Source organism: Miniopterus schreibersii (genome assembly GCF_964146895.1).
Source record: "Miniopterus schreibersii genome assembly, chromosome: 14".
Taxonomy (NCBI): Eukaryota; Metazoa; Chordata; class Mammalia; order Chiroptera; family Miniopteridae; genus Miniopterus; species Miniopterus schreibersii.
This window is the reverse complement of record NC_138114.1, coordinates 53,064,547-53,088,732: the sequence shown is the minus strand read 5'-3', so window position 1 is coordinate 53,088,732 and position 24,186 is coordinate 53,064,547. Positions and strand designations below refer to the sequence as shown.

Sequence of the window (24,186 nt, the reverse complement as noted above, 5' to 3'; positions counted from 1 at the left end):
AACTGCGAATTCCCTTGCAGCTGCCCATGACAGTGCTTGTCCGAGCGGCGACAGTTGGTGCTTGGAGCCCCTGTCAGCGCCTGGCCTGTAGGTGCCTGTCTGCTGCTGGACACTGGCAGCCTGCGATGGCGAGGGTCTGGCTGCTGAGCCTGTGTTTAATGAGACCTGGGCTGCCCAGGGGCCAAGAGGGGGCCACCTGCACTGGGGGGCAGGGCCCCTCCTACCGAATCCATTCCTGAGCCCCAGCCAGGGCAGCTGGTGGCCCTGGGCATCTCCCCTTCTTGGACTCAGCTCTCAGCCACCAGCAGAAATGACAAATGAGAAATCTGTAGGGCTTTGGCAACGTTGTGGGAAAGCCTCCTTCCAGTAAACCCGATTTTACCCCAGCAGCTAAAGATTGCCAGGGCTGGAGAGTGTGAGCTCGAGAGGGTGCAGGGCCAACTGGGGAGTTGACAGATTTGTCCAGGGGCGTCAGTGGCCAGGCCATGCTCCTGGGGTGGCCTTCACAGCCAGCCTCGCTGCCAAGACGGACCCCCAGAGTTCCAGCGGCCTTGGTGAAAGCTGGCCCGGGAGGGTTGCCATGTCCTTCCTTCAGCCTGGAGCCCTCTTATCACCTGTGCCCATCAGGCTGACAGTGTGGCAGCCTCGAGGACTCCACTGAGTTCAGGTTTGCACCCTGACCCCGAGGCCTTCCCCAGTCCAGGAACCTCCCTTCTCAGCAGCCCCTCAGTGGATTGAGGAGCCAGCCTGTGCCATGGCTTCAGCGTGTTGGCTCTGGGTTGCATTTTTCAGGTTAGAAGTGAGTCCACGTACATCCTCTGTAGGTGAGAGAAGCTGTGGTCAGGTGACTTGTGTGATCTCTGAATTTTCAGCTCCTGGGAGAAATAGTTCTTTCCCATTTCGCATGCACCTGGTTTATGGTTTTGCAGAGCCCCCTGACCCTATGATCCAACTAAGACTAGAGAAATTAACCAAATGTCTTTCATCCCACGGGTATTTGTGGAGGAGGCCAGGGAGCCCCAGGGGGTGGGGTCAGGTGGCTGCTGTGCCCCCCGGGGCTGAGCCGGGAGGGTGGCTGGGACCAGGGTTGCTTCTGGACACACCTTACAGGGGGTGTTGAGAGGCTTTGCTGCTAGACTAGGTGTGGGTGCAAGAGAAGAGCAGAGAGGTAAGTGGTGGGGCTGAGTCGGCCTAGAAGAGGAAAACCTGGTGGGAGGTTGGGATCTTTGGAATAATCATGTCAAATAAAAACCGAGATATTTGGAAATTAGTAACTATGATTAGTATAGTTAGCTTAATTAATTAGTTTAATTTACGTATTGATCAATGGAATATAGGTATGTGTTGGGGACCTACTCCGGGCCAACCACCTTCCTAGGTTCCTGACCTACATTTCTTAATCGCTAAGCCCTCTATCCTTTAAAGGCAATATTTACGTTGCTAATTAAGAGTATTTTCGGTGGGACTTTAATGAGAGCGGATCTCATGGCCAGGTGTGGGAATTACCTGCACCCCCAGGCAGCCCCTCCTCCTCTCCGATGTGAGGGCCCAGGATGGAGGCCGCACCTCCTCTGAGGGTCACCAACCAGGCAAAGCAGGGCCTGCCTCCTGCCCGTCGTCGGGAAGCTGTGTTCTCCGGCGTGTACCGAGGAAGGAGGTTGGCCTTCACTGTAGGTGTGAAATGTGACAGGCACAGAGCAGGCTTTTTGACATCTCCGTAAGTTCTCTCTCCCCACCCAGGTGAGGGCCCTACCCCAGCCCCTCCCAGCCCAGGAGCACCTCCCCAGTGAAAATCGGGGGTGCTGGCAGTCACCAACGGCCAGGGGACTCTGCCGGGACATGACGCATTTCACATTGGTGGACGTTGGGTTACGGGATGGTGGCATGGGCACACTCAAGATGTACCCTGGAGATGGCCAGCTGGGTGGCGTCTGGCCTTTGCCATCAGCATAACACAGGCTGAATGAGGGGGTATATGATTTATCTGATGTTGGCCAAAGCTGCCCCGGGCCCTGCTGGGGGCTAGGACAGGAGTGTGCTGGACCAGGGGACTTTGTGCAGGGGACCGAGAGACCCCACTCTTACACATGGTGGGATCAGCAGGCAGGAAGAGGGGCTGGGTCCCAACTCCCACAGCCTCAGGCACCTTCCCCCAAGTCCAGATTGGCTGTAAAGGGCAGGGCGGGGGAGGGGAGACACACCAGGCTCCCTGGCTGGTGACCAGAATGTCCTATTTTCTGGGAAGACGCCTACCAGCTGATAAATTTAGGAAATAGTGTTTTGAAAGTGAAGTGTGACTTTTTGGAATAAAAATACAGGAAGCTCTTAGAAATGGGAAGATCTAAATCTCACCAGAAGTCTATTTAAAACCTCTGCGCTCCATAGCGTTTGTCACAGTGTAAATTCTTCTCGTGATTTTTAACCAGCTGCATGCCCATGCTCTGCCTCTGGGTGGTCAGCCCCTGGGCACGAGGATCTCACGGCCAAGTCCATGCAGGCTGTGAGTCTTGGGTCAGACACCCTGGCCACCCCGCGTGGGCCGTGACTGTCTGGCCCGGCGATACGAGGTCCACACAGTGGGTGTCTGAGGCCAGCAGCCACCTTCCAGGTAGATGGGGGGCAGCAGCCCTCACCCGAGTGCCTGCCCCAGGTGCCCACCACAGACACAGCCCCTCGGTGAGTTTCAGTCCTGTGACCCGAGGAGGGGACAGAGCAGGGGCAAAGACACAGAATTATTCTATAATCGGTGCCATAAATACAGACAAAGTGGCCGCCGCATGCCGCGCTCTGGGCCAGCGCAGCCGGGATGGGCCAGGCAGCTGGGCGTGTCTCCTCCCGGAGGCCAGCGCTGGCCCAGCCACCGGACGGGGCGGGCACGGCGCTCTCAGGGCCATGAGTCGCCTCCTCTCCTCTGAGATCAGAGAAAGGACAGGATGAGAACCCTGCCCGGCTCACACTCCTGTCCCTGCTGACTACTAACCCAGCTCCAGGTGCTTAACAACCTTGCGAAGGCGAAACCCCGAGGGCGGGGGTGACAGAGACCCGCACAAGTCATAGAGGGGCAGGTTGAAGCCTCCCCGGAGTGTGCGACACACACACAAACCCCAGAAGCACACCCACCCTCCCCCCACTCACACACACAATTTACATGCACACACTCTCACAGACACCACACACACCGCTCACACAGCCCGCACACTCACACACTCACACGGAGCACTCCCGGCCAGCCTCCCTCTGGAAGACTGCTTGCACCCCAGGAGGAGTCTTCCAGCAGGTGGCCCATCAGGCCCAGGTCTGTGCGAGTCCTGCGCCTTCCTTTCTGGGGCAGGCCCGAAGCATGAGAATTGGGGCCCGCAGTCCGGAGCCCCAGACCCAAATGTCCGCCTGTCCAGAGGTACAGTAGTCGGCCCCCCGGGAAGCCTGGGAGAGTGGACCTCAAAAGTTCTCCTACGTGCATCTACACGTGTCAATACTGGGCGCCGCTGGGGTTCAGAGGGCACGGCTGCGCACAGTAGGGCCCCCACAGTGTGCCGCCCTGTCTCTGCGGCAGGGGCGGCCCAGTCTGCACACGGAGATTCTTCCCGCCGGGCTCGTCCCTCTGCGGCCGCCGTGGAAGGCCCGGTCCCGTGCTTCGCAGAGCTGAATACTGTAGATGGGAGACCTGTGTGGCGGGGGTGAGTTCCTCCTCTTGATACCAGTTTTTTTTATAAACAGATGATCATTCCAGAGTGATTTTGAGCCAAGTGGACGGAACCCCCTGTTCGGACTACATCAATGCCTCCTACATAGATGTAAGTGCTCTGTTTTCCCGTCGCCCGGCTCGGTGCCACGTGCACACCTGGGCCATTTGGGGGCTGAGTGGCCACTTTCTTCTCTGGGTCCGGGAATGTAAATTGTCACCATCTTCCGGCCAGTCTGGCCACAGCACAGGGAGCGTCCACTTTTTTGAATTAGTGTCTGTGTTGCATTTTCAAAAAACATAAGCACCAAGGATATTCTTTACAGCTTTGTTTATATTACTGACAAAATAGAACAGGAGGGACCAGGTAAATAAATAAATAGTAAAACGGTACACACTGGGTTATTACAAATCCATTTTAATTGAGCCTTAAAAGGTCATTTAATATAAATTAGAAAATTATCATAAAAATATAAGAGAATTTATATGTGTAAACCAATTAAATATATGTAAGTGTCTGTGTGTCTGCCCATGGGTGAGTCTCAGAAGATATTCACAGGAGAAAAAGGCCAGAGAGGGACATGTGAAAATAACCTGTGTCGTTCCTGGAGTTACTGGTGAATTTTCTTCTCACTTTTGTGTGTGTGTTTTCCAAATGTTTCCCGATGAATATATATTGCTTTCCTAACAACAATAAAAGAGTCTTTTTCAGCAGAGATAATTTTGAAAACTTATAAATCTGATTTTATTCTTTCTAGTTTTCTGAATTATTCTTTATATTCTTTATAATTTTGAAAAATTATAAATCTGATTGTATTCTTCTAGGGTTACAAGGAGAAGAATAAATTCATAGCAGCTCAAGGTAAGCTTGTTATGGCTCTTTCTCATCACAGACTCAGACACACACCCGCACACGCACTCACACACACGTTCACCCATACACACGTTCACCCACCCATACACACACACACAAACTCACATTCACACACACACATTCACACATACAGTCACACACACACACAAACTCGCACGCACCTGCACACTCACACTCACACCACATCCGGGTGTGACATTCTGAGACTGTGGAGCACTGAGTGGCCACAAACCGCTTGGACCTGGAGCTGCAGACCCAGCTCTCGCTTTTATACATCACTGCCTGTGACTGTCACCTAAACCGCGTCCAGGGACCCAGCTCTCTGAGGATTTCCCAGCTCCAGGCCGGATGGGGTGGGGAGGCTGGGGGCCTGCTGGTCCCTCCCAGCTCCTCAGGTGCTGGAATCCTGGGGGGGGCATGAGCTGGACCCACCAGCCCTTTTGTGCCTCAGAGAATCGGGGAGCAAGAGGTGCAGGGCTGCGGCCAGGGTGCCCAGGGCTGGGCTCCTCCGCTACTTTGTGAGCCTGACGGGCATCCTCTCTGTAGGCCCTAAACAGGAAACAGTTAACGACTTCTGGAGGATGATCTGGGAACAGAGGTCAGCGACCATTGTCATGTTGACGAACCTGAAGGAAAGGAAAGAGGTGAGCCGGGTCTCTGACTCAGAACTTTCCTCTGCTGCTGATGCTGGGGGGGGGGGGGGGGGGGGGGGGGCTGGGCGGGGAGGGGGCAGGAGCGGGGAGGGGGCAGGAGCGGGTTACCACTTCCTCTTTCCTATTTCCCTCCCTTCTTATCACCACAGAAGAAAATACAAACCGCCCCTGGCTCACAGCATTTTTATTTTGAAATAAATTCCCTGTGTTCCAAGGAACTGTTGACATAAGACGCGTCCAAATCCGTAGAGACGTTTTATGAGTTTATTTGAGCCAAACTGACAACAATTGCCAGGAAGCAAAATCTCAACGGATTGAGAAAATGCTCCTGAGAATGGCAGTTTTACAGCTTATTTTATACATCAGGATCCAAAAGAGGAGACTTGAGGTTCCGAGAAATCCATTGGTGACAGGCTAGGAAGGCGGGAGAAAGCAAAGCGGGGGAACCTCTGGGATTAACTAAATAGTAAAATGGAGAGACACGTGCTTTCTTGACATTGGTGGGTACAGGGTAGTTAATAATTAATGTCTACAGCACATAGAGGTGGTTGGTGTTCAGGGGACAAGATAGCAATGAGGGTCCCTGCTCTCGTGCTCTGGTGGGAGGTCGTGCCCTGAGGGGTCTGGAAAAGGGGATCACCCTGACCTTCCAAAGGTCTATTACCTTAGATGCAAAAAGACAACAGACTCGCTCAGTTAGGGTCAAGACTGGCCTTTGTCAAGGAAGCCAGCAGCCTTCGGGGTGACCACCCCCCATGACCCGCTTTTAGTTAGGAATTTATTTGTTGGTCTTATGCGGTCACTTTCATCTCTGGGCTATGGGTCCACTCTGCTGGCCTCCCCGAGCTCGTGCGAGTTAGTATGTGTCCCTCTTCCACCCACGCACTGTGTTCTAGACTATGAGGCGAGGATGGAAGCGTTTTCTCTTTTCAGCCCAGGTCACCCCCAGCCGGCTGGGCAGCTCTAACCCCATGATGGGGACAGCGGGTTTTAGCTTTTGATTTTTAGTACGTTGAGCATGTCATGTGGGCCTCAGACTATAAATAAAAATGACTTCCTGCTGATTAGCCAGACTAATAAGTTATCATCCTGAGTTATCATTCTAATATATTTCATTAGCTCTAATTCATAAAGTAACGTGCATTATAAGAACTCGAAACCTCTTTAAAGAAGAAAGTTAAACAGATTTGTTTCCTACAGTGACCAATGCCAGCACGTGCCCCCAGGGCAGGCACCGTCCTGTGTAGGGTGTGCAGACCCGCCTCCTGCGTTTTATATTCCACTGGGAGGGGCTGGCACCAAACAGAAAGCAGACAAATGTAGGCTGTCCAGAGGTGGCATAAGAGATAGTGGAGAATGAAGGACATTGTGGTGTCCGGAAAGGCCACCACCTGGGTGGAGGGCCTGGCGGGCTGAGGCCTGGGTTGTGCCCCAGGCATGGCCCTGGGTGCAGAAATGCAGGGGCATTTTCCTGGCTCTGAGCCTTCCCTTTAGCCAGAGGGTCCCAGACCCTGGAGAGGAAACCAGAACCCAGCTGATTCCGTTCCTGGGGCTGAAGGAGGGGAGGGTGGAGGCGGAGCAGCCCCACTGGGCTCTCTGCCAGGACACCAGCAGGAGAGTTCACCTGGGGGGTGATGCTGGGGCTGGATCTCAAGGACTGGAGGGGATTTTACCAAATCCAGCCAGAGAGAAGCATCGAGGGGCAGGACGATGTGTTTGTGAAACCAGGAGCAGCCTCCTGCTCCACTCCCCACTTGTCCGCGCCAGGACATAAAGTCGAGACACGCATGGAAGAGCTGGGCTTGGGCGCCGGGGCAGGCTGAAGCGGGGAGCACTGCGGGCCTTCGGGGTTGGAGGAGGGGGGTTGTCTTTTAGGAAGTGAGCTCACTGACCGTAATGAAGGCAGAACTGGGAGCTGGAGGGAGACTTGTCAGAGGCGGGGAGACTGGTCTAGCATGTTCTAGCCCGAGGGCCGGAGCAAAGGTGGTGGGAGCAGGCTGAAGGAAGGTCCAGCCTGTGGGACACGTGAGTCCAGGCACGGGGCCCAGAGGTGCTGACCTCTGCTTCTGCCTGTCCTCTGTCACTCGCTGGCATGGGACCAGCTGTCCTGTCCCCAGCCGAGCCCAGGCAGCTTGGCTAAGGCTCCAGGAAGGGCTGCCCTTTGAGATGGAAGTTTAGCTGGAGCTCAGGGTGGGAGGCCAGGCAACAGGCAAGGCCGTCCAAGAGGCATTGAAGCCGCCCCAGGTCCACTGTCGCTGAAGGCCACAGGAAGTAGCCTCCGGCCACCGTTTCTGGTCATGGTAGTTTGGGGGGTTTGGTTTTGTTTTGTTTTTGTAGAAGTGGTGACAGGGCTGGGGAGGGCCTCTCTCCTCCGTGTGAGTTCTGCCCAGGCCATCCTCTGTCTTGGAGAGAGTGACAGGATGAGGCTGGGGATGCCCAGGGACGCTTCACTGGAGGGGCCCGTGCTCAGCATCTGAGCAGGTGCTGTAGCAGGACCTGCCCTAGAAAAGGAGACGACCAGGAGCCTGGAGTCCCTGGGTCCCCTGGGACCAGCCAACACTGGGACCAGCCTTGCTGGGGGGGGGGGGGGGCTTGTTACAAACATGAAACACACTGAGACCAGCGCAGAAGCAGGGGAGCCCCAGAACATGCCCCCGCCACCCCGGCAGTCATCCTGTGCCTGTCACTTGGCATTTCCCTCTGATGTCACTCTGCTGCCTCCTCCTGCATTTTCCATCTCTGTCGCTCGAGCAGGCCTGCCGCTGTGTCTCTGTGTCACTGTTTCACATGAAATCATTTCTCAATCCGGTTCCCTTTTTCTCTGTTGCTCACACTCTGCTGTGGTCGCCCGGCTTCAACGCCCCTGCTGAGCGTTGTGAAACGCAGCTGCTCTGTCATCTCAGGCCCGGATGTGGAGGCGGGACAGTGTCCCTGTGGACAGAGAGGCCCAGGGCGTGCAGACCCCACACACCGAGCCCGCAGGGCCACAGAAACAGCCTGGGCCCGAGGGGCCACCTTTCAGGGCCAGACGCTCAGGAGGGTCTCACGGGGCCCAGGAGGCTGAGACTGGCCCAAACCAGGGCCTCTGGGGCTTTGCTCCTCCTGGGGCCGCTTCAGGGACACCCAGGGCTGGGCGGAGGAGCGGAAGTTGTCCCGTGGGTGTAAACACCAGGACGCCTTCTGAGTTGGACAGTGGTTAATTCTTGTGACGGCCTCCCAGCGGCGCCACCCGTGGTCGTTTCCTGGACAAGCCGTCTGGCGTGTAGGTGGCTGCTCCTCCCGAGATGGTGCCGAGCAGGCCGCCCCCCGCCCCCCGGGTCCTGCTGCTCAGGAGGGCTGGCGGCTGGCTGGGTGCTGGGCGCCCCGGGCCGTGCCCTCTGGGTGCTGGTGTTGGGCCCGTTGCTGTGGGGAGGGAGGGAAGGGGCAGAAACGGCCTCTCTGTAGCAGTGTGCCCGTGCCCGTGCCAGCCCGTCCTCGCTGGAGAAACGAGCATGAGGCGGCCACAGCTCCTCGCCCTCAGCGGTGGGCTGGCGGCGGGCGGCTGGCGTGGCGCAAGTGACGTTCATCCTCGGTGAGCTGAGCCTGACGGGACCACCTGCCACACCCAGCGGGGACTGTTTGGGGGACACACGGGGCTGGGGGCGAGCCCCGTGGATGGGGGCCACTTTTTTAAAAATATATTTTTTATTTATTTATTCTTTAATTTTTAATCCTCACTTGAGTGGGGATATTTTTTGCCACTGATTTCAGAGAGAGTGGAAGGGTCGGGGGAGAGAGAGAGGGAGAGAGAAACATCGATGTGACAGACACAGGGAGTCCACACCCGACTGGGGCCGGGGATTGAACCCCAGCCCGTGTATATGCCCTGGACCAGGAATCGCACCTGGGACCCTCGGTGCTCAGGCCGACGCTCTAACCACTGAGCACGCCGGCCAGGGCATGGCGGCTGCTTTGGTCATGTTCCCGGCCCTGCAGGGCTCGGGCTCGGCAAGACGGTTCCAAAACCCAGAGCTTAGTGACTGGATGAACGCGTGAGTCATCGGCGTTAGAATCGGGCCCCAGTTACAGGCTCAGGGCTGCCTGAAGCAGCCGTGTGGCCTCAGCTTCCCCATTTCTAAGCAGACACGTCCCCTGCTCTTTCCCAGCTGCCGTTTAACATCCCCAGGAAGCTACCGGTCTATTCCCCACAGATCCTGGGGGCAGGGACTGGACGGGGGAAGGGCCACATGCCCAGTGAAGTCTGGGCGACAGAGGGAAGGTACTTGCCTGTCAGTGGCACCCGGGTACAGGTCATTGGCCTGGGCAGGTGTGGGCACTGCAAGCGCACAAGCATTTGAGAGATGAATGCCTGGGCCGGCCATGGCCATGAAGGAGCCCTCAGGCCCCCGTGCTCTTGGTTCCCTGCAGGAGAAGTGCTTTCAGTACTGGCCGGACCAGGGCTGCTGGACCTACGGCCACGTCCGGGTGAGCGTGGAGGACTGCGTGGCGCTGGTGGACTACACCGTGCGCAAGTTCTGCATCCAGTCGGTAAGCACCCGAGGTGCGGGCGTGCGGAGAGGCAGCCCTCACGCTCCACGCGGGAAGGCGGGAGCAAGCAGGTCTTGGTTCATAGTAGGAAGAGCTTCCCCCAGCTCTGCCCCTGCCCCCAGCATTGCCTCCCACCCCCAGCTCAGCCCCCGTCCCCAGCTTTGCTTCCCATTCCCTAGCATTGCTGAGTGGGGGCTGGGGCCAGAGGACGTGCCAGGTGGGGACAGGGACAGGGATGGGACAGGTGTCAGGGGACCGAGGGTGAGTCCCCAGCGGAGGACCAGAGGCAGGAGCCCACGAGCCCTCACACAGGCTGCTCCTGGCTCCCAGGGGCCACTCCTGGGGGAGGGCGCGAGTGAGTCGGAGGGGGCGGGGGCGGGGTCCCCCTTAGTAGCGGTGCCGTTTCACACACTGGGATCTCGAGGCAGGGTTTTCTTCAGCAGTTTCAGAAGCACAAGGACGTCCAAAACGTCCTCATTGTTCTCCACACTCCTTGCTGCTCCTTGCCCACCCCAGGGTTCCCAGGTGGTTTCAGCAGAGGCCTGTGTGTGTGGAGGGCGGGTGAGATAGAGGCGCAGGAGACGAACGCAGAGGCCGGGCTGGCAGGACGGCCGGTGGATGCGGGCGAGCACAGGTCGCAAGAGGAGTCAGGTGTCCAGACGCCACAGCACAAAGTGGGAAGGAGATGGGCTTTGTCACTCTCACTGTCCCTGCCTCCCTCCCTCCCAGACACCGCCCCCAGATACACACACACACAGTGCACATACATGTACACATGCACACATGCACGTGAACACACAGATGCACACATATGCATGCATGTACAAACTCACATGTGCACACATACAGAAACACCCCAAGGAAAGAGAGTAGCCACCCTGCCATCTGTGGGGTCCCCGAGTCCTGGACTGGCTTTAGGGATGGGGGGTGGGGACGGCCGTCTCACACACACCTGTGCCTCTGCAGCAGCTCCCCGATGGCTGCAAAGCCCCGCGGCTCGTGTGCCAGCTGCACTTCACCAGCTGGCCCGACTTTGGGGTGCCCTTCACCCCCATTGGGATGCTCAAGTTCCTGAAGAAAGTGAAGACGCTCAACCCCACGCACGCCGGGCCCATCGTGGTCCACTGTAGGTATGTCTGGACCTCGCGTAGCCACGTGGGAGGACTCAGCCCCGCATCCACCAACATCAGGGTGACATGGGCAGGCGGGGTGATGTGAACACCAGCCACAGTCACTAGGCAGCAGCCCAGGGAACCCCCACCCATTCCGTGACAGCACATGAGGGGGACCCCAATATCTAAAACAGACAAGCCGAGAGGCCTGGGTTGATAGTGGGAGTGGGAGTAGGACTGGCAGGTCCCCTTGGCCTCCCCCCTTCATGGCCCCCAGGGACCCTGAGTCACCCCAGGAAGAGATAGAGACCGCATTTCTACAGGGAGCCCCCCAGAGTCTTTCTGGAGGAGCACATGAGGCTGGGGGTTGGAAGGTGTGCCCCCTGGCACAGGGAGCAAATGGCGGCCAGGAGAGCCAGGCAGGCGTGCACCCAGGCTGCCCCTGCCGCATCCCTTCACCTCCCTCAGCCTTGGTTCCCTTGGCTGCCTGGTCTATAATGGGAAGGCCAGCCTTGGAGGGGCCTGGGACACGAATCTGGGGGTGCGCTTTGCCCCACTGTAAGCAGTGGCTGCTGCTGGGGTCATTCCTTAGGTTCTAGGAGGGGCTGCAGGGAGTCTGGGCCATTGGGGTTTATCTGTGAACGTTTGCTGGGCATATCTGTACCCGCTGAGTCCTGGGTCTGGGGAGGCAAACGTGGACGGCTGGCACTGTCTGGGGGAGGTCCAGACGAGACCAAGACGGGGAAGCTGTCGTGGGGAAAGCAGGGACGATGGTGGGAGGGAAGGAAATCCAAACCCGGAATCAAGTCAGGGCAGCTTCCCGAGGGAGGAGCTGGCTCAGCAGAGACCCTAAGCTGAAGTCCTGGCGGAGGGTTAGGATGCCAGAGAGCTGACTGGTACCTCCCAGCAGCATGACCTTGGCTCAGGGGCCACTGGATCCAGCCTGAAAGGCCGTATCTCGTGTGACAATTTTTTTTTAAATATATTTTTATTAATTTTTAGAGAGAGGAAGGGAGAAGAGAGAGAGAGAAACATCAATGAGAGAGAAACATCATTGCTAGGCCGCCTCCTGCACGCCCCCTACTGGGGATGAGCCCACAACCCGGGCATGTGCCCTGACCGGAACTCAAACCCATGACCTCTTGGTTCCTGGGTGGACGCTCATACTATGCCAGCCGGGCATAGTATGGCAATTTTTTAAAAAGCCAATTGCGCAAGTTGTAACGAGAGACAACACTTGGTAATACGGGAAAAATCGGTACAGCCTCACGCAAGGCTTAGCTGCTGCAGCTGCTCTTTTTGAGAAGCCTTTTAACAGTCTCTGGGGCTTTTACTCCGCGTGCGGCGCCCTCTGGCGGCCTCGGCATAGACTCGCCCAAGCGAGGCGGGTGGAATGGGAGGCGCCCGTCTCCCGGTGAGGGGTCGGCGCCACCCGGTCCTGGTGTGCGGTCCTGGTGTGCGGGCGTGCTTTGAGGCCCTGCCATTTGCTTCGGGGGGTGGGGGGTGGGGGGTGGAATCCGCCTCACGGCGTGGCATCTTCCTGTGTCCCCGCAGCGCTGGCGTGGGCCGGACCGGGACCTTCATCGTCATCGACGCCATGATGGACATGATGCACGCCGAGCAGAAGGTGGACGTCTTCGAGTTCGTGGCCAGAATCCGCAATCAGCGCCCTCAGATGGTCCAGACGGATGTGAGTCACCTCCCCAGGCCCAGGCCCAGCGCCCGCCCCCGTCCTGGCCTCAGCTTCGCAAGGCAGACCCAGCCGCCTCTGCAGCCCTGCGTAGCTGTCCCCGAGGGTGTGTGGGCGACGGCTGTGCTCAGTAATGTGGCTGTTACATGATCTTTCTCAAGGCCATAAGCGGTCACTGTAATGGTCACTTTTGCCCCCAAACCTCCCCCTGCGCCTGGAGCTGTGAGCCCTGAGCGGGTGCCAGGGCTGCAGGGCGCACTCCAGGCCCACCTGCTGTCCCCGCAGGTGCAGTACACGTTCATCTACCAGGCCTTGCTGGAGTACTACCTCTATGGGGACACGGAGCTGGATGTGGCCTCCCTGGAGAAGCATCTGCAGACGCTGCAGGGCGCCACCACCCACTTCGACAAGATCGGGCTGGAGGAGGAGTTCAGGGTGAGCGCCCCCAGCTCCAAAAGAAGGCAGGACGGCGTACAGGAAGCTGCTTCCCGTGGCGTCCCCGCTGGTGGACCCTAGAGAAGGCTGGGGCTGGCCCTCAGTGACCTGCCCGGAAGGGACTGTGTGGACTCTCAGAGCTCAGCAGCATCCCAAGCCGGGCGGGGGAGGGTGTCTTGCACACACGTTTATTTCCCGACCCAGGGGAGGTCTGGAGATGGAGGCAGGTCCTGGTGCCTTGTATTAGGGAGCTGAGGCTGTGCCCAGGAGTGTCGCGTTTTAACCGTGTGGTCGTGTCCTTTTGTGACGGCAGAAATTGACGAACGTCCGGATCATGAAGGAGAACATGAGGACAGGCAACCTGCCAGCAAACATGAAGAAGGCCAGGGTCATCCAGATCATCCCGTGTAAGGCAGCCCCGGGCCTGGGGTGTAACCCCACAGGGCGGGGCTGGGCCCTGGGCCTTCAATTCCTGAAGGTTCACTTACCACCCAGCTCTGTAAACCAGAGTCAAGGGCAGGGCACCCCCTGGGCCAAGGGCTGCTCCCCAGGAAGAGAACACCCACCTGTGCAGGTGTGAGTGACCCTGACAGGCCTGGGTTTGTCAGGGGGCAGCGGGTGACAGGGGCCCAGAGCTGGGAGAGGGAGGACTTCCCGGCAGCGGAGGGCTGTTTCAAGCGTGACTCGGGGCCTCCCGGTTCTGCATTTCATTGAATCCTCCCCTAAGCCTGGGCGAGGCCTGGCACCCCCGTTACACAGAGCAGGAGTCCTGGCCCGGGCCCACAGCAGAACTTGGAGGAGCTCAGCTGAGACCTTCCAGGTCTTGGGTGAGGGCAGGCCAAGGAAGGGACCACAGTGATCAGAGGAGCCATGGAGGGTGGGGCCCGTCTTGTGCAAAGGGAGAGCCTCACTCCAGACACCTCCCCGAAGGGCCAACAGCCCAGGACACCAGCAAGGTCTAGACAGACTTGCTCCGGAGGCCACACTGTGCGCAGAAAGTGCATAGGGACGGTCCAGGTGAAGATTTCCCAGCCTCAGATTCGCGTCCTGGTGGCTGTGATGTCCCTGGCTGGCTTCCCTGGGTCGCCTTCCTGCCCACATTCCTGTTACCCTTAAATGCAGTGTTTGTCTTGCTCATATTTTGGTATGAATGATCTCAATTCATGGCCGATGAAAACCATGCCTGAATTATTTTCAGAGCTTTCCTGACAGCACACCCCCTCCCTGGGCCACTTTAATCCACCTGTTTTATAAAGTAAACCCCCTGCCAGGTGACTTTGTTAGTAAGTTTTATGTTTCGGGAGCTTGCAGCGACACAGGAAAGCCCGCAGGGCAGGACGGGTGTGTTGCTAACCCAAGGGACACGCTGCCTTGCAGATGACTTCAATCGCGTGATCCTGTCCATGAAGCGGGGCCAGGAGTACACGGACTACATCAACGCGTCCTTCATCGACGTAAGTCCGAGGCCCTGGCTGCGCGGGCGAGGGAGACCCACCCTCACGGACCCTGATCAGCTCCTGGCTCCGTCAGAAAGGCGCCACCTGCCTGCAGAAACCCAGGCCTTCTTCGCATTAGTTACTTGCTTAGAAAAAGTGAAGGAGGAGCTTTGGAAATGAAGGCGACAGCTCGCTGCCAAGCGACTCAGTATTTCCCGTCCTGCTTTTATTATTAATTATTATTATTATTTAATACTCACCCGGGGATATTTTTTCCATTGCTTTTTTCAGAGGGGGTGGAAGGGAGAGAGCGAGAGAAACATCGATGTGAGAGAGACACATTGATCGGTTGCCCCCTGCACGTGCCCTGATATCGGGGCCGGGGATAGAACCTGCGACCCGGATACGTGCCCTTGTCTGGAATCGAACCCAGGACCCTTCAGTCCTCAGGCCAACGCTCCAACCACTGAGCCAAGCCGATGAGGGCCGTTCTGCTGTTAACACGTAGCGATTTTTCCTTCGCGTCTCTGTCACCGCCGGTTGTGCATCGGTGCTCCTGCGCGCTCTCCCTCCCCCCGTCCCCACGTGGTTTCTGCGGCACATTCCTGCAGGACGCCGCGATGCAGGGTCACAGCCAGGTCTGCGTGAGGACTCCTGTTTGCAGATGAGAAAACTCTGCCAAAGGCCTCTGGGGCCCTAGTGGAGGAACTGGGATTTGAACCACTTCCTCCAACTCTGCACCCAGGGCTCTCTGCACCGCGTGATGCCAACCGAACCGTAACACATGGCAGCCTGTCAGAATCAGAGCCACCAGGTGCTTTCCCAGGCAGGCAGGCGAGTGGCAGTGCGTAATCGCCTTTCAGAGGTGATGGGTGACAAGGGGTCCAGTCCTCAGAGAAGCGGGCGTCCTGACCTGTCTCCCGTGTGCGCTGCCCACTGCGGGCCTGGCCCTGCCCTGGAACCCGGGGAGTGTTTTCTCTCTCCCGGCCCCAGCTGTGCCGAAGCCCAAGGTCCTGTGGTGGGACCGAGGGAGGAAGTCAGCCTGTGACCTCTGCTCCATTCGCAGGGCTACCGACAGAAGGACTATTTCATCGCCACGCAGGGGCCCCTGGCGCACACGGTGGAGGACTTCTGGAGGATGGTCTGGGAGTGGAAATGCCACACCATCGTGATGCTGACGGAGGTCCAGGAGCGAGAGCAGGTGAGGGGCCGCCCAGCCCGGCCCCCAGGGGCGGTTTGCACACACTGGGTCCTCCCCACCCCGTGTGACAGGTCCGTCGTTGCAAACGTCCCACCTGCTGTCAGGTGGGGAGGTTCAGCCACAGCTACTGAGGTTGGAGCTGCAAAGGGTCTCATTTCACTCTCTCTTTCTTTCTTGTAACCATAACTACCCACCAGCTTTTGTTCTATGGTTTTATTTAAACTGCCTTGAGATTTCATTTTGTGTTTGCCACAAATACAAACCTGATCACAGCCTGTTGGAGAACAAGACACATATTCAGTTTTTCCAAGACATAAAGGTGTAGGTATTGATGAGCGCGCCTAACTGACTCCCCCTGGCCAAGCTGAGTGAGTTCGGTGTTTCCATTGTCCCAGAGATCCACCCATGGCCTTCTTGGATTAGGTATTTATTTAATAACATAATAAGGACTCGCAAACCCACCATGCAACTGAAAACCCCAACTTTTGCCAATAACGTACATCTACCTAGGTGCTCCCCCAAGATGTAACCACTCCCCCAAATTTGTGTTTTGATTTCTTTGCTTTTAAAAGACAGCTTTATTGAGATGTAATTCGCATACCATACAATTCATCTTTTTAAGGGATACAGGCCAGTGGTTTTTAGTATATTCACAGAGTTACAACCATCACCACTCTCTAATTCCAGATCACTTTCATCACCCCAGAAAGAATCCCCAAACCCATGAACCATCACCCCCCATTCATCCCTCTCCATCGCCCCTGCCACCACAGATCTGCCTTCTGACTCTATGGATTTGCCTGTTCTGGGCGATTCACGTAAATGGAATCACAGCGTGTCTTTTGTGATTGACTCCTTTCACTTAGTCTAATGTTTTCAAGGTTCAGCGTGTGGTGGCGTGAATGAGCTCTTCATTCCCTTTTACTGACAAATATTATTCCATTGTACGGCTGGACCACCTCTGGTTTAACCTTTCCTCAGTTGATGGACATTTGAGCTGTTTCCACTCTGGGGCTCATATGAGTCTCGTTATGAACATTCATGTCCAGGTTCTCACCTGAGTTCCTGCTTTCATTTCTCTTGAGTAGATACCCGGGTGGAACTGCTGGGCCGTATCATCACTCTGTATCGTAACTCATATGATTTACCATTTTGAGGACCTGCCAGGCTGTTCTCTGAAGGAGCTCCTCCAGTTTACACTGTGCAAGGTCTCCAGGTTCTCCCCATCCTTGCCAACACTTATTATTGTCTGTCTTTTTTATTAAAGCCATCCCAGTGGAAATGTACTTTGCTTAGAAAAAAAAAAAAGCATTCCTATCATATATGTGTGTGTCTGAAGAGACTGCTGATGCATTTTGCTTGCTTTTTGCTGTATATAAAAGGTGTCATCTCAGTATGTGTTCTTCTGGGACTTGCTGTTTCCACTCAGAGTTACACTTTGCTGTTTCTCTGTGTTGATGCCTAAAGCTGTCCTCATTAATCCTTTCATTATGTTCCACTGCACCAGCCATACACCTGGCGCTTCATGTATCCCTCTCCCTCTGTGAGCGCTGGGGTTGGTTCATTTTGTCATTTTACAAGTAGGGCTGCGGGCACACCCTTGTACATGTGTGCTGCACGGGGAGTGATGTGCCGGAGAGCCAGCATGTGCATCGGAGAGTGTGAGCAAGTTTGCATCTGCAAGGCCGTCCCTAATTGCTCCCCTAAGTGGTTGTGGTTTGTGGACACTGGACACTGGCAATTCTGAAGGATTTCATTTGTCCACATGCCCCATGTTGTCAGGCAGCCTCACTTTTGATCACCGGAAAGGGTAAACATCATCTCTTTGTGGCTTCGGTTTGTCTCTCTGACTCCCATGAGGCCGAGCCTCACCTCTTATATTTATTTTTATTTTTATTTTTTTAAAATATATCTTTATTGATTTCAGAGAGAGGAAAGGAAGAGGAGAGAGAGAGAGAGAAACATCAATAATGAGAGAGTCATTGATTGGCTGCGTAGACTGCAACCCGGGCATGTGCCCTGACCGGGAGTCGAACCCCGATCTCCTGGATCCTAGGTCGATGCTCAACCACTGAGCCGTGCCCGGCTGGGCTCGCCTCTTATATTTAGAGATGGCTTGGTTCCCCAGTACAAGGTTCCTGTTCATGCCTTTTACCCATTTTTCTAGCCGACTATTTCCCCTTTTTTGTTTCATAGGATTTTTTACACATTCTTTGTACTAACTCTTGTGGCTTTATGTATGAAAGTACCTTGTGGCAGCTGATGGCCTGCCCTTTCCATTCTCTTAGTGCTGCTTGCTGGGGACGTGAAGTTGATTTCATTGTCATCGGACGCTGCAATCTTTCATGTCGTGATTGGTTAGCCCTTTGGGGTCTTATTTGTTAAATCGTTGTGCTTCTCAGGTTTTCACAGTTTTGTTTTTGCCTTTAAGCCCTAACCTGTCAGGTTTGTTTTTATGAAGGTTCAAGCAGCCACGTATGTCGTGTAGTTGTCCACTGCTGGCTCCAGTAGGGGATGGACATTCCTATCAGGCCTGGTTGGCTGTGTGTCAGGAATCTAGGTCAATGCAAAACCAGTTTTTCAAGCTCCACTTATCGGATAATCTCTCCTTTCTGTCCGGTCCCTTCCGTCCTGTGTCAAAGTTCCAAATACACACATCTATTTTGTCCCCTTGCTCAGTAGGCATTAATGGGCCTTCGTATTCGTATTTGTGTCATTTTCTTGGTCCGACAAAATATGTTAAACCATTTGAGAGCAATTGGGTATCATATAGTTAAAACTGCAGGCAGCAAATTATTTATTAAGAGACTAAAAATTGAATTTTATCTCCCAAGGACAAATGCTACCAGTATTGGCCAACAGAGGGCTCAGTGACTCACGGAGACTTAACCATCGAAATAAAGAGCGACGCCCTCTCGGAAGCCATCAGTGTTCGAGACTTCCTGGTCACGTTCAATCAGGTACGGCTGGCGTGGCGATCGGAGCTGTGGCTGGGCACACGCAGCCCCCCCTCCGGTCCACTCACCTTTGTTCCTCCAGCCCTTCCCGGAGCCCACGCTGGTATCAGAGCTCAGTGTGCTGAATAGGGGGCTGTGTTATCAAGGAGCAGAAATCCTGTAAAATTCAGACCTCCACGGTCACCTGCCTCCTTGCTGGGGGACAGGGATGACGGGGCAGAGTGGCCGACCCCAAGAGGCGCCCCGCCGCCCACTCTCCACTCAGGAGGGATGACAGTGACCGGGGTCAGGAGGAGTAAAGGGGACAGATGAAGCCACAGAGGCCTCTCCAGGACTTTCTGCCAGGAGCCTTTTCAGAGCCCCTGACCGTCCCGGTCCCCGCGGGGTCCTGGGTTCTGCTTCTTGGCCAAGAAGGGGAATTCTGTAGGTCAGTCATAAGTAAGGTGACTCACCCATGGGACTTGGTTCTGAGCTCAGACAGCACAGCAGAGACCCAGCTTGCCCAAAGATATTTTCCACCCATGCCAGTCTCAGAACCACCCAGAAACTAGACCCACGAACCGCTCATCTCCAGCCGTGACGGGTCACATGGAGTCCTCGCCTCTTAAGAAAGAGAGAGTTTCGGCCGCTCAAGCAGAGCTGCCAGGGGGGATGGTAAAGGGACTCCAGGGATGTCCTCTGCACGTCTTTCTTCCCACGCAGAAGGAAGCAGTGCCAGCTGTCCTTAGGGTAACCACAGTCAACAACAGTCTGTCCTTAGTGTGACCACAGTCGACAACAGGCCGGCCAGGAGCTGCCAAAGGCCCCACAGAGCTCTAAGTCTTGTCCTAAGTCCCCGGGAGGGTGGGCGGCCCAGGGGCCTGTTCCCAGGCAGAGAAGGGTGGGGGACCCAGCACCACTGAGATGCCCTTTCCTCCCACAGCCCCTGGCCCCCCAGGAGGAGCAGACCCGCGTGGTTCGACAGTTCCACTTCCACGGCTGGCCCGAGATTGGGATCCCCGCCGAGGGCAAGGGCATGATCGACCTCATCGCGGCCGTGCAGAAGCAGCAGCAGCAGACCGGCAACCACCCCATCACCGTGCACTGCAGGTGAGCGCCCCCTGCTGGGGCCAGCGCACAGCACACCCGGTTCACACTCATGGCGGCTGAATTCCCTAGACTGCATTTTCACCTTCTCTTGCACGCTTGCACACGTAACTTCACATAAATGCCATCTTAGCATCCATGCAGAATGCATTTAGTGGGAGGAGTTAGGAAACGATCCCAACACACATTTCCTCCTGCTTTTTAAGCCATCAAAAAAAAATCTCCAGGCGCAGCTCCGACAGACCCACGCTGAATGTCAAGGCACTTGTTTTCCTTTTGAAAGGTTATTCTGGCTCAGGGGATAGCTCGCCTCCCGTCCTCTCCCCGGGGCATTGGAAAAGGAGCTCGTGGCCTGACGTCAGCGCCGGGAGGGTTCTGCACCTGGGAGGTGCCTGGCGCACTCCAGGTCTGGCCAGCAGGTGGAGCCCAGGCCTCTGTTTGCAGTCCCAGGTGCCTTTGCAGGGGTCACTTAGAATAAACTAGCAGTGAGCCCCTCCTTGTTCTGCCTCTAAAACCGGAGTGAGTTTCGAACAAGTCGGGCACCAGAGGCACACAGGTGAAGTGATCCACAGGGCAGACGTGGGACAGGTCCCTGCAGGGGGACAGGGGCCTAGAGTCAGCCCACCTTTACCTCTCCTTGGACCTGAACACGGAGGTGTCTGTCTGCATCATTAGGCGGGCGTTTGGTGAGTTCCAGCTGCTGCCTCTTGGTGAAAGCTCAGCTACATAGAAACGATCCTTAAAAGGCCACTCTCACATCACCCCACGACAGGCTTCAGCACCGACGTGTGGTGTTGGCGCCGTCCCATTGCCACCCACTGCGGGCATGGTCACCTGCATTAAGGGCTTTCTCTCCACAGTGCGGGAGCCGGGCGAACAGGTACATTCATAGCGCTCAGCAACATCCTGGAGCGAGTGAAGGCGGAGGGGCTGTTAGACGTGTTCCAAGCTGTGAAGAGCCTACGACTGCAGAGGCCGCACATGGTGCAAACCCAGGTAGGAAGCTCAGTGAGGGGTGTTTCCAGGGAAATGCGCTAAGTTGAAAGTAATCACTGACACTTTCTATGTGGGAAAATGGATTCATTTGGAAATTCTCGTGTGCATGTGGGCATACAATATTTTAATAGACAGTCAGACTTTTTTATGTCTTCTTTCTGAATGCTTCTTCTAATTAAATTCAAATAATTTTTTAAAATATCATTTTAATATATTCTTGGTCTTCTTTTTTCAGGAACAGTATGAATTCTGCTACAAAGTGGTACAAGATTTTATTGATATATTTTCGGATTATGCTAACTTCAAATGAAAATTCCTGCCTTAAAATATTTTTTAATTTAATGGTCAGTATATTTTGTAAAAACCATGTTAATTTATTTCATAGTTGACATTAATATCCTTTCTAATTTCTTTGTATATATCTTGTGCTTTAAAGGCCTCCTGCCATAAAGTTATTACGTCTTGAATACCCCCTTTTAAAAAACTGGAATAATGTATTAAGGTCAAATAATTTCCCATAAAATATATATTTCTGCTAATATCAGTCAATATTTTAATTTCTCATTAGATCCATATCATTCAATTTCTCCCACTCGGCACCTTTAAATGTTATAAATCTTAATATGCCAGGTGTGCTTATGCAAAATACTAAACACAACATTTGTGAGGAAACAGTTGGGACTCAGAAATCAGCTGAAAATTCGCTTTCTTCACACCGATTTTATAGCCCTGAGCAAGCAGCATTTTTTGGAAAGCAAACTGTTCCTGGAGAAACGCAATAAAGAGGGCATTTTGTAAAGTCCTCAGTCTCAACCCACGCGGTTTACCTGGACATTTTAAAGATCCAAGAAGACTATATAGTGAGACTGAAATGTATCCAGGGCTGTGTCCCTGCTCCCTGGCTAGAGCGCAGAAGATGCAGGTGGTCCTGTTCGCCTGTGGCCTTGGATGGAGCCAAAGCAGCCCTCGGAGCTGCGCTCCCACAGCGCCACCTGCTGTCCGTCCGTGTGTGTGACTCACATGGATGCGCTTCTCGCTCCTCTCCCATTGGCCCCGGCCGCCGTGTGGGCGGGAGGAACCTCGGGGGCGGGGCTTCAAGGCACCCAGGTCCCAAAGGTTCAGGTGAGGCCCCAAGCCCGACACCCACCGAGCCGGGAGCACACGCTGGGGGTAGGAGGAGCAGGACGACCGCAGGTAATGACGCTTTAAACTTTCCGAGAAGCATTTTGGTACTTAAAAAATCTCTTGTAAAAGCTGTTTGTAAGAAACCTTAAAATCTAGATTTATACCGTTTTTTAAAAGTCCCACTCCTCAATATTTAATTAGAGAAAAGAAAGGCTAACTTATTTTTGGATGGAAATACTACTGAGACCTTGGACACTGGATTATAATGATCCCACTGGCGTATGGGGTTAAGAAAGGGGGGAGGGAGGGATGTAGAAAAGTTTAATTTAGTAGCAGTGATCTTTCTGTGGCCGTTGGGTGCCTAGCAGGTGAGCACAACATAAAAAACACCTGGTCTGACTTACCGAAAGCATTTCACGTGCATTTTTGGTACATCATTTGCCCTTTGAAAGACCTATCAATGCCTCATCTGACATTTCCACTGAAAACTGATTGCACTGTTTCTTCTGTATTCATTGCCTGAGCACCATGCACCCGGGGCTGGACTTGGTTCTAAGCACAGGCTCACAGGTAGTCAGGCCTCTGCCTCTCCCGTGAGCTCCACCCAAAGGCCAGAGCAGGCGCCGGGCTGGAAGGACAGAAGCACAACTTTGAGGGGCTGCCAGCCCGCCAGCCAGCCACAGCCCTGGGCTGCGCATTCGCAGCTCAATGTGATCCTTTCTTCTTGTCGGTACACTGGGTACAGTGAGTCCGCACTTGGGTCCAAGAGGAAACTGCAGGGAGCCTTGCCAGTTGCCCCGTTTGTTTTCATTGTTAAAATCCCCAGCCCAGAGCCTTTCTTTCCTTCAACACCAACCCTAGAAACAGAGCTGGCTGGTTGTGATGGAGGCGACTAGTCCCTTACTTGAGGGGTCAAAGTTGAAGAGCAGGGATTTGGGTCCACATTTAGGAGCCTTCACCAGAATCCTGCACGTCCTTTAAAGGTCTCCCCGGCATCTCCTGTGTGGAGACGCAGACCTTCTCAGGGTGCCCTGGGAAAGTGCCCCATTGGTGTGTTCTCTCGCGTCCCCTTGGGCCGTCCCCAGTGTCCACTGCAGGTGTCCCGGTGCCCTGTTTGGGCCCTTCCAGTTCCAGAAATTAAGCAGAAGCCGCTGTCCCTTGGACACAGGCTCCCTCCCGGGGGGGGGGGCAGCCAGGGCTTGCCTTTCCCTGAGGCCCTATAACTGTGGCCTCCTGGCCTCTCTGCCGAGGCCCCCAGTCCAAGGGGTGAGCCCTCGGGCACTCACCGCCTGTGTGCAACCTGGACGTGCGCTCTTCTGCCCCTTCGGTGGAGGAAAGTCCCCTGTACATACAGCAGCGCCACGCTGACCTCGGTCCCCCCAGCGGTGTCTGTGTTGCATGCAGTTGAATTCAAAGGCCAAATAGTGATCGGAAGACCCGCTCCGATCTGTGCGCTTTATCGGTCACCGTGTGACTCACCTTACTCTCCGTGTGCTATGAGGAATGCAGACCAGTGTTTTAAACGGTATTTTTATGTGTTTTTTAAAACTTTAAAAATGAGCCTGACATCCGTCTCAGCATTTGGAGACGTGCCGCGTTATTTTTTTAAATGTCTGATTACTGATACCCTTGTTTAACTACGTCATGTTTAATTTATGTGCAATCTTTACATGTATGTACTCATTCCAACTATCGTGCTTTCTTTTATTACATTTATCACTCGATCTTGCTCTGATTATGATGCCACTGAACGTTGCTGAATTCTTTGTATTTGCACATCGCAAGGTCTGAAGCATTCCCACGCGATAAATCTTTACTTTGACGTGCAGCCTGCGTCTCGTTCTTCCAGGAAGTTTCTTTATTTCATTCCTGTGCCTTAAGGCCTTTCAGGCGGGACTTTCATTAGGAGGTAAACATTGATTTATACAGACAATTAATTGTAGGACTTCTATAATTTAGCTCCGAGCTGGCGTAGGAACAGCCCCCCCGGCGTGGGTTGGCGGGCACGGTGGCCGGGGCGCTGGCTGTGGCGCGCAGCTGGTCCCCAGGCCTGAGTGTGCAGGCGGGAGGCACAGGTCAGACTCGCGGTTCAGGGAGCCCGAGCTTTTGCTCGAGTCTAGGCAGGAATCTGAGCTGTGAGCAGCAGTGTGTCAGTTGCCACGTTTGAGGACAGCCAGGCGGAACCAGCGAGTCCTTGGGTGTCGCTTTTCCTCCTGAAATCTAAACCCCACCGGGCCACCCTTGGCACATCCTCATGGCTCCGCTAAGGCCAGCTCTGTCCACCCCGGCCACCTTCGCCTCCCTCCCTTCCCCACCAGCTTCCTTTCAGATATCCCAGACCTACTGTGGGATTGGAATATGCACTTTTATTATTTGCTGTATTTAATAAATTTGACGAGCCTTGTTGTTTGT

At 54.9% G+C, this 24,186-nt stretch overlaps 1 protein-coding gene across 5 annotated transcripts in view; it reads left to right on the top strand.

The window, feature by feature from the left end:
- Positions 1 to 24,186, top strand: part of PTPRE (protein tyrosine phosphatase receptor type E) — a 101,292-nt gene extending 77,106 nt beyond the window's left edge. For all 5 annotated transcript variants that reach the window (XM_081157674.1, XM_081157670.1, XM_081157672.1 and 2 more), the window contains 14 exons: positions 3,718 to 3,794; positions 4,508 to 4,544; positions 5,103 to 5,200; positions 9,617 to 9,736; positions 10,703 to 10,866; positions 12,403 to 12,538; positions 12,824 to 12,973; positions 13,287 to 13,380; positions 14,351 to 14,427; positions 15,476 to 15,610; positions 18,445 to 18,570; positions 19,490 to 19,656; positions 20,514 to 20,649; positions 20,885 to 24,186. In XM_081157674.1, coding sequence (XP_081013800.1) covers positions 3,718 to 3,794; positions 4,508 to 4,544; positions 5,103 to 5,200; positions 9,617 to 9,736; positions 10,703 to 10,866; positions 12,403 to 12,538; positions 12,824 to 12,973; positions 13,287 to 13,380; positions 14,351 to 14,427; positions 15,476 to 15,610; positions 18,445 to 18,570; positions 19,490 to 19,656; positions 20,514 to 20,649; positions 20,885 to 20,959 — 1,592 coding nt within the window. In that variant the 3' untranslated portion in view covers positions 20,960 to 24,186. The remainder of the gene's footprint in view (positions 1 to 3,717; positions 3,795 to 4,507; positions 4,545 to 5,102; positions 5,201 to 9,616; positions 9,737 to 10,702; positions 10,867 to 12,402; positions 12,539 to 12,823; positions 12,974 to 13,286; positions 13,381 to 14,350; positions 14,428 to 15,475; positions 15,611 to 18,444; positions 18,571 to 19,489; positions 19,657 to 20,513; positions 20,650 to 20,884) is intronic.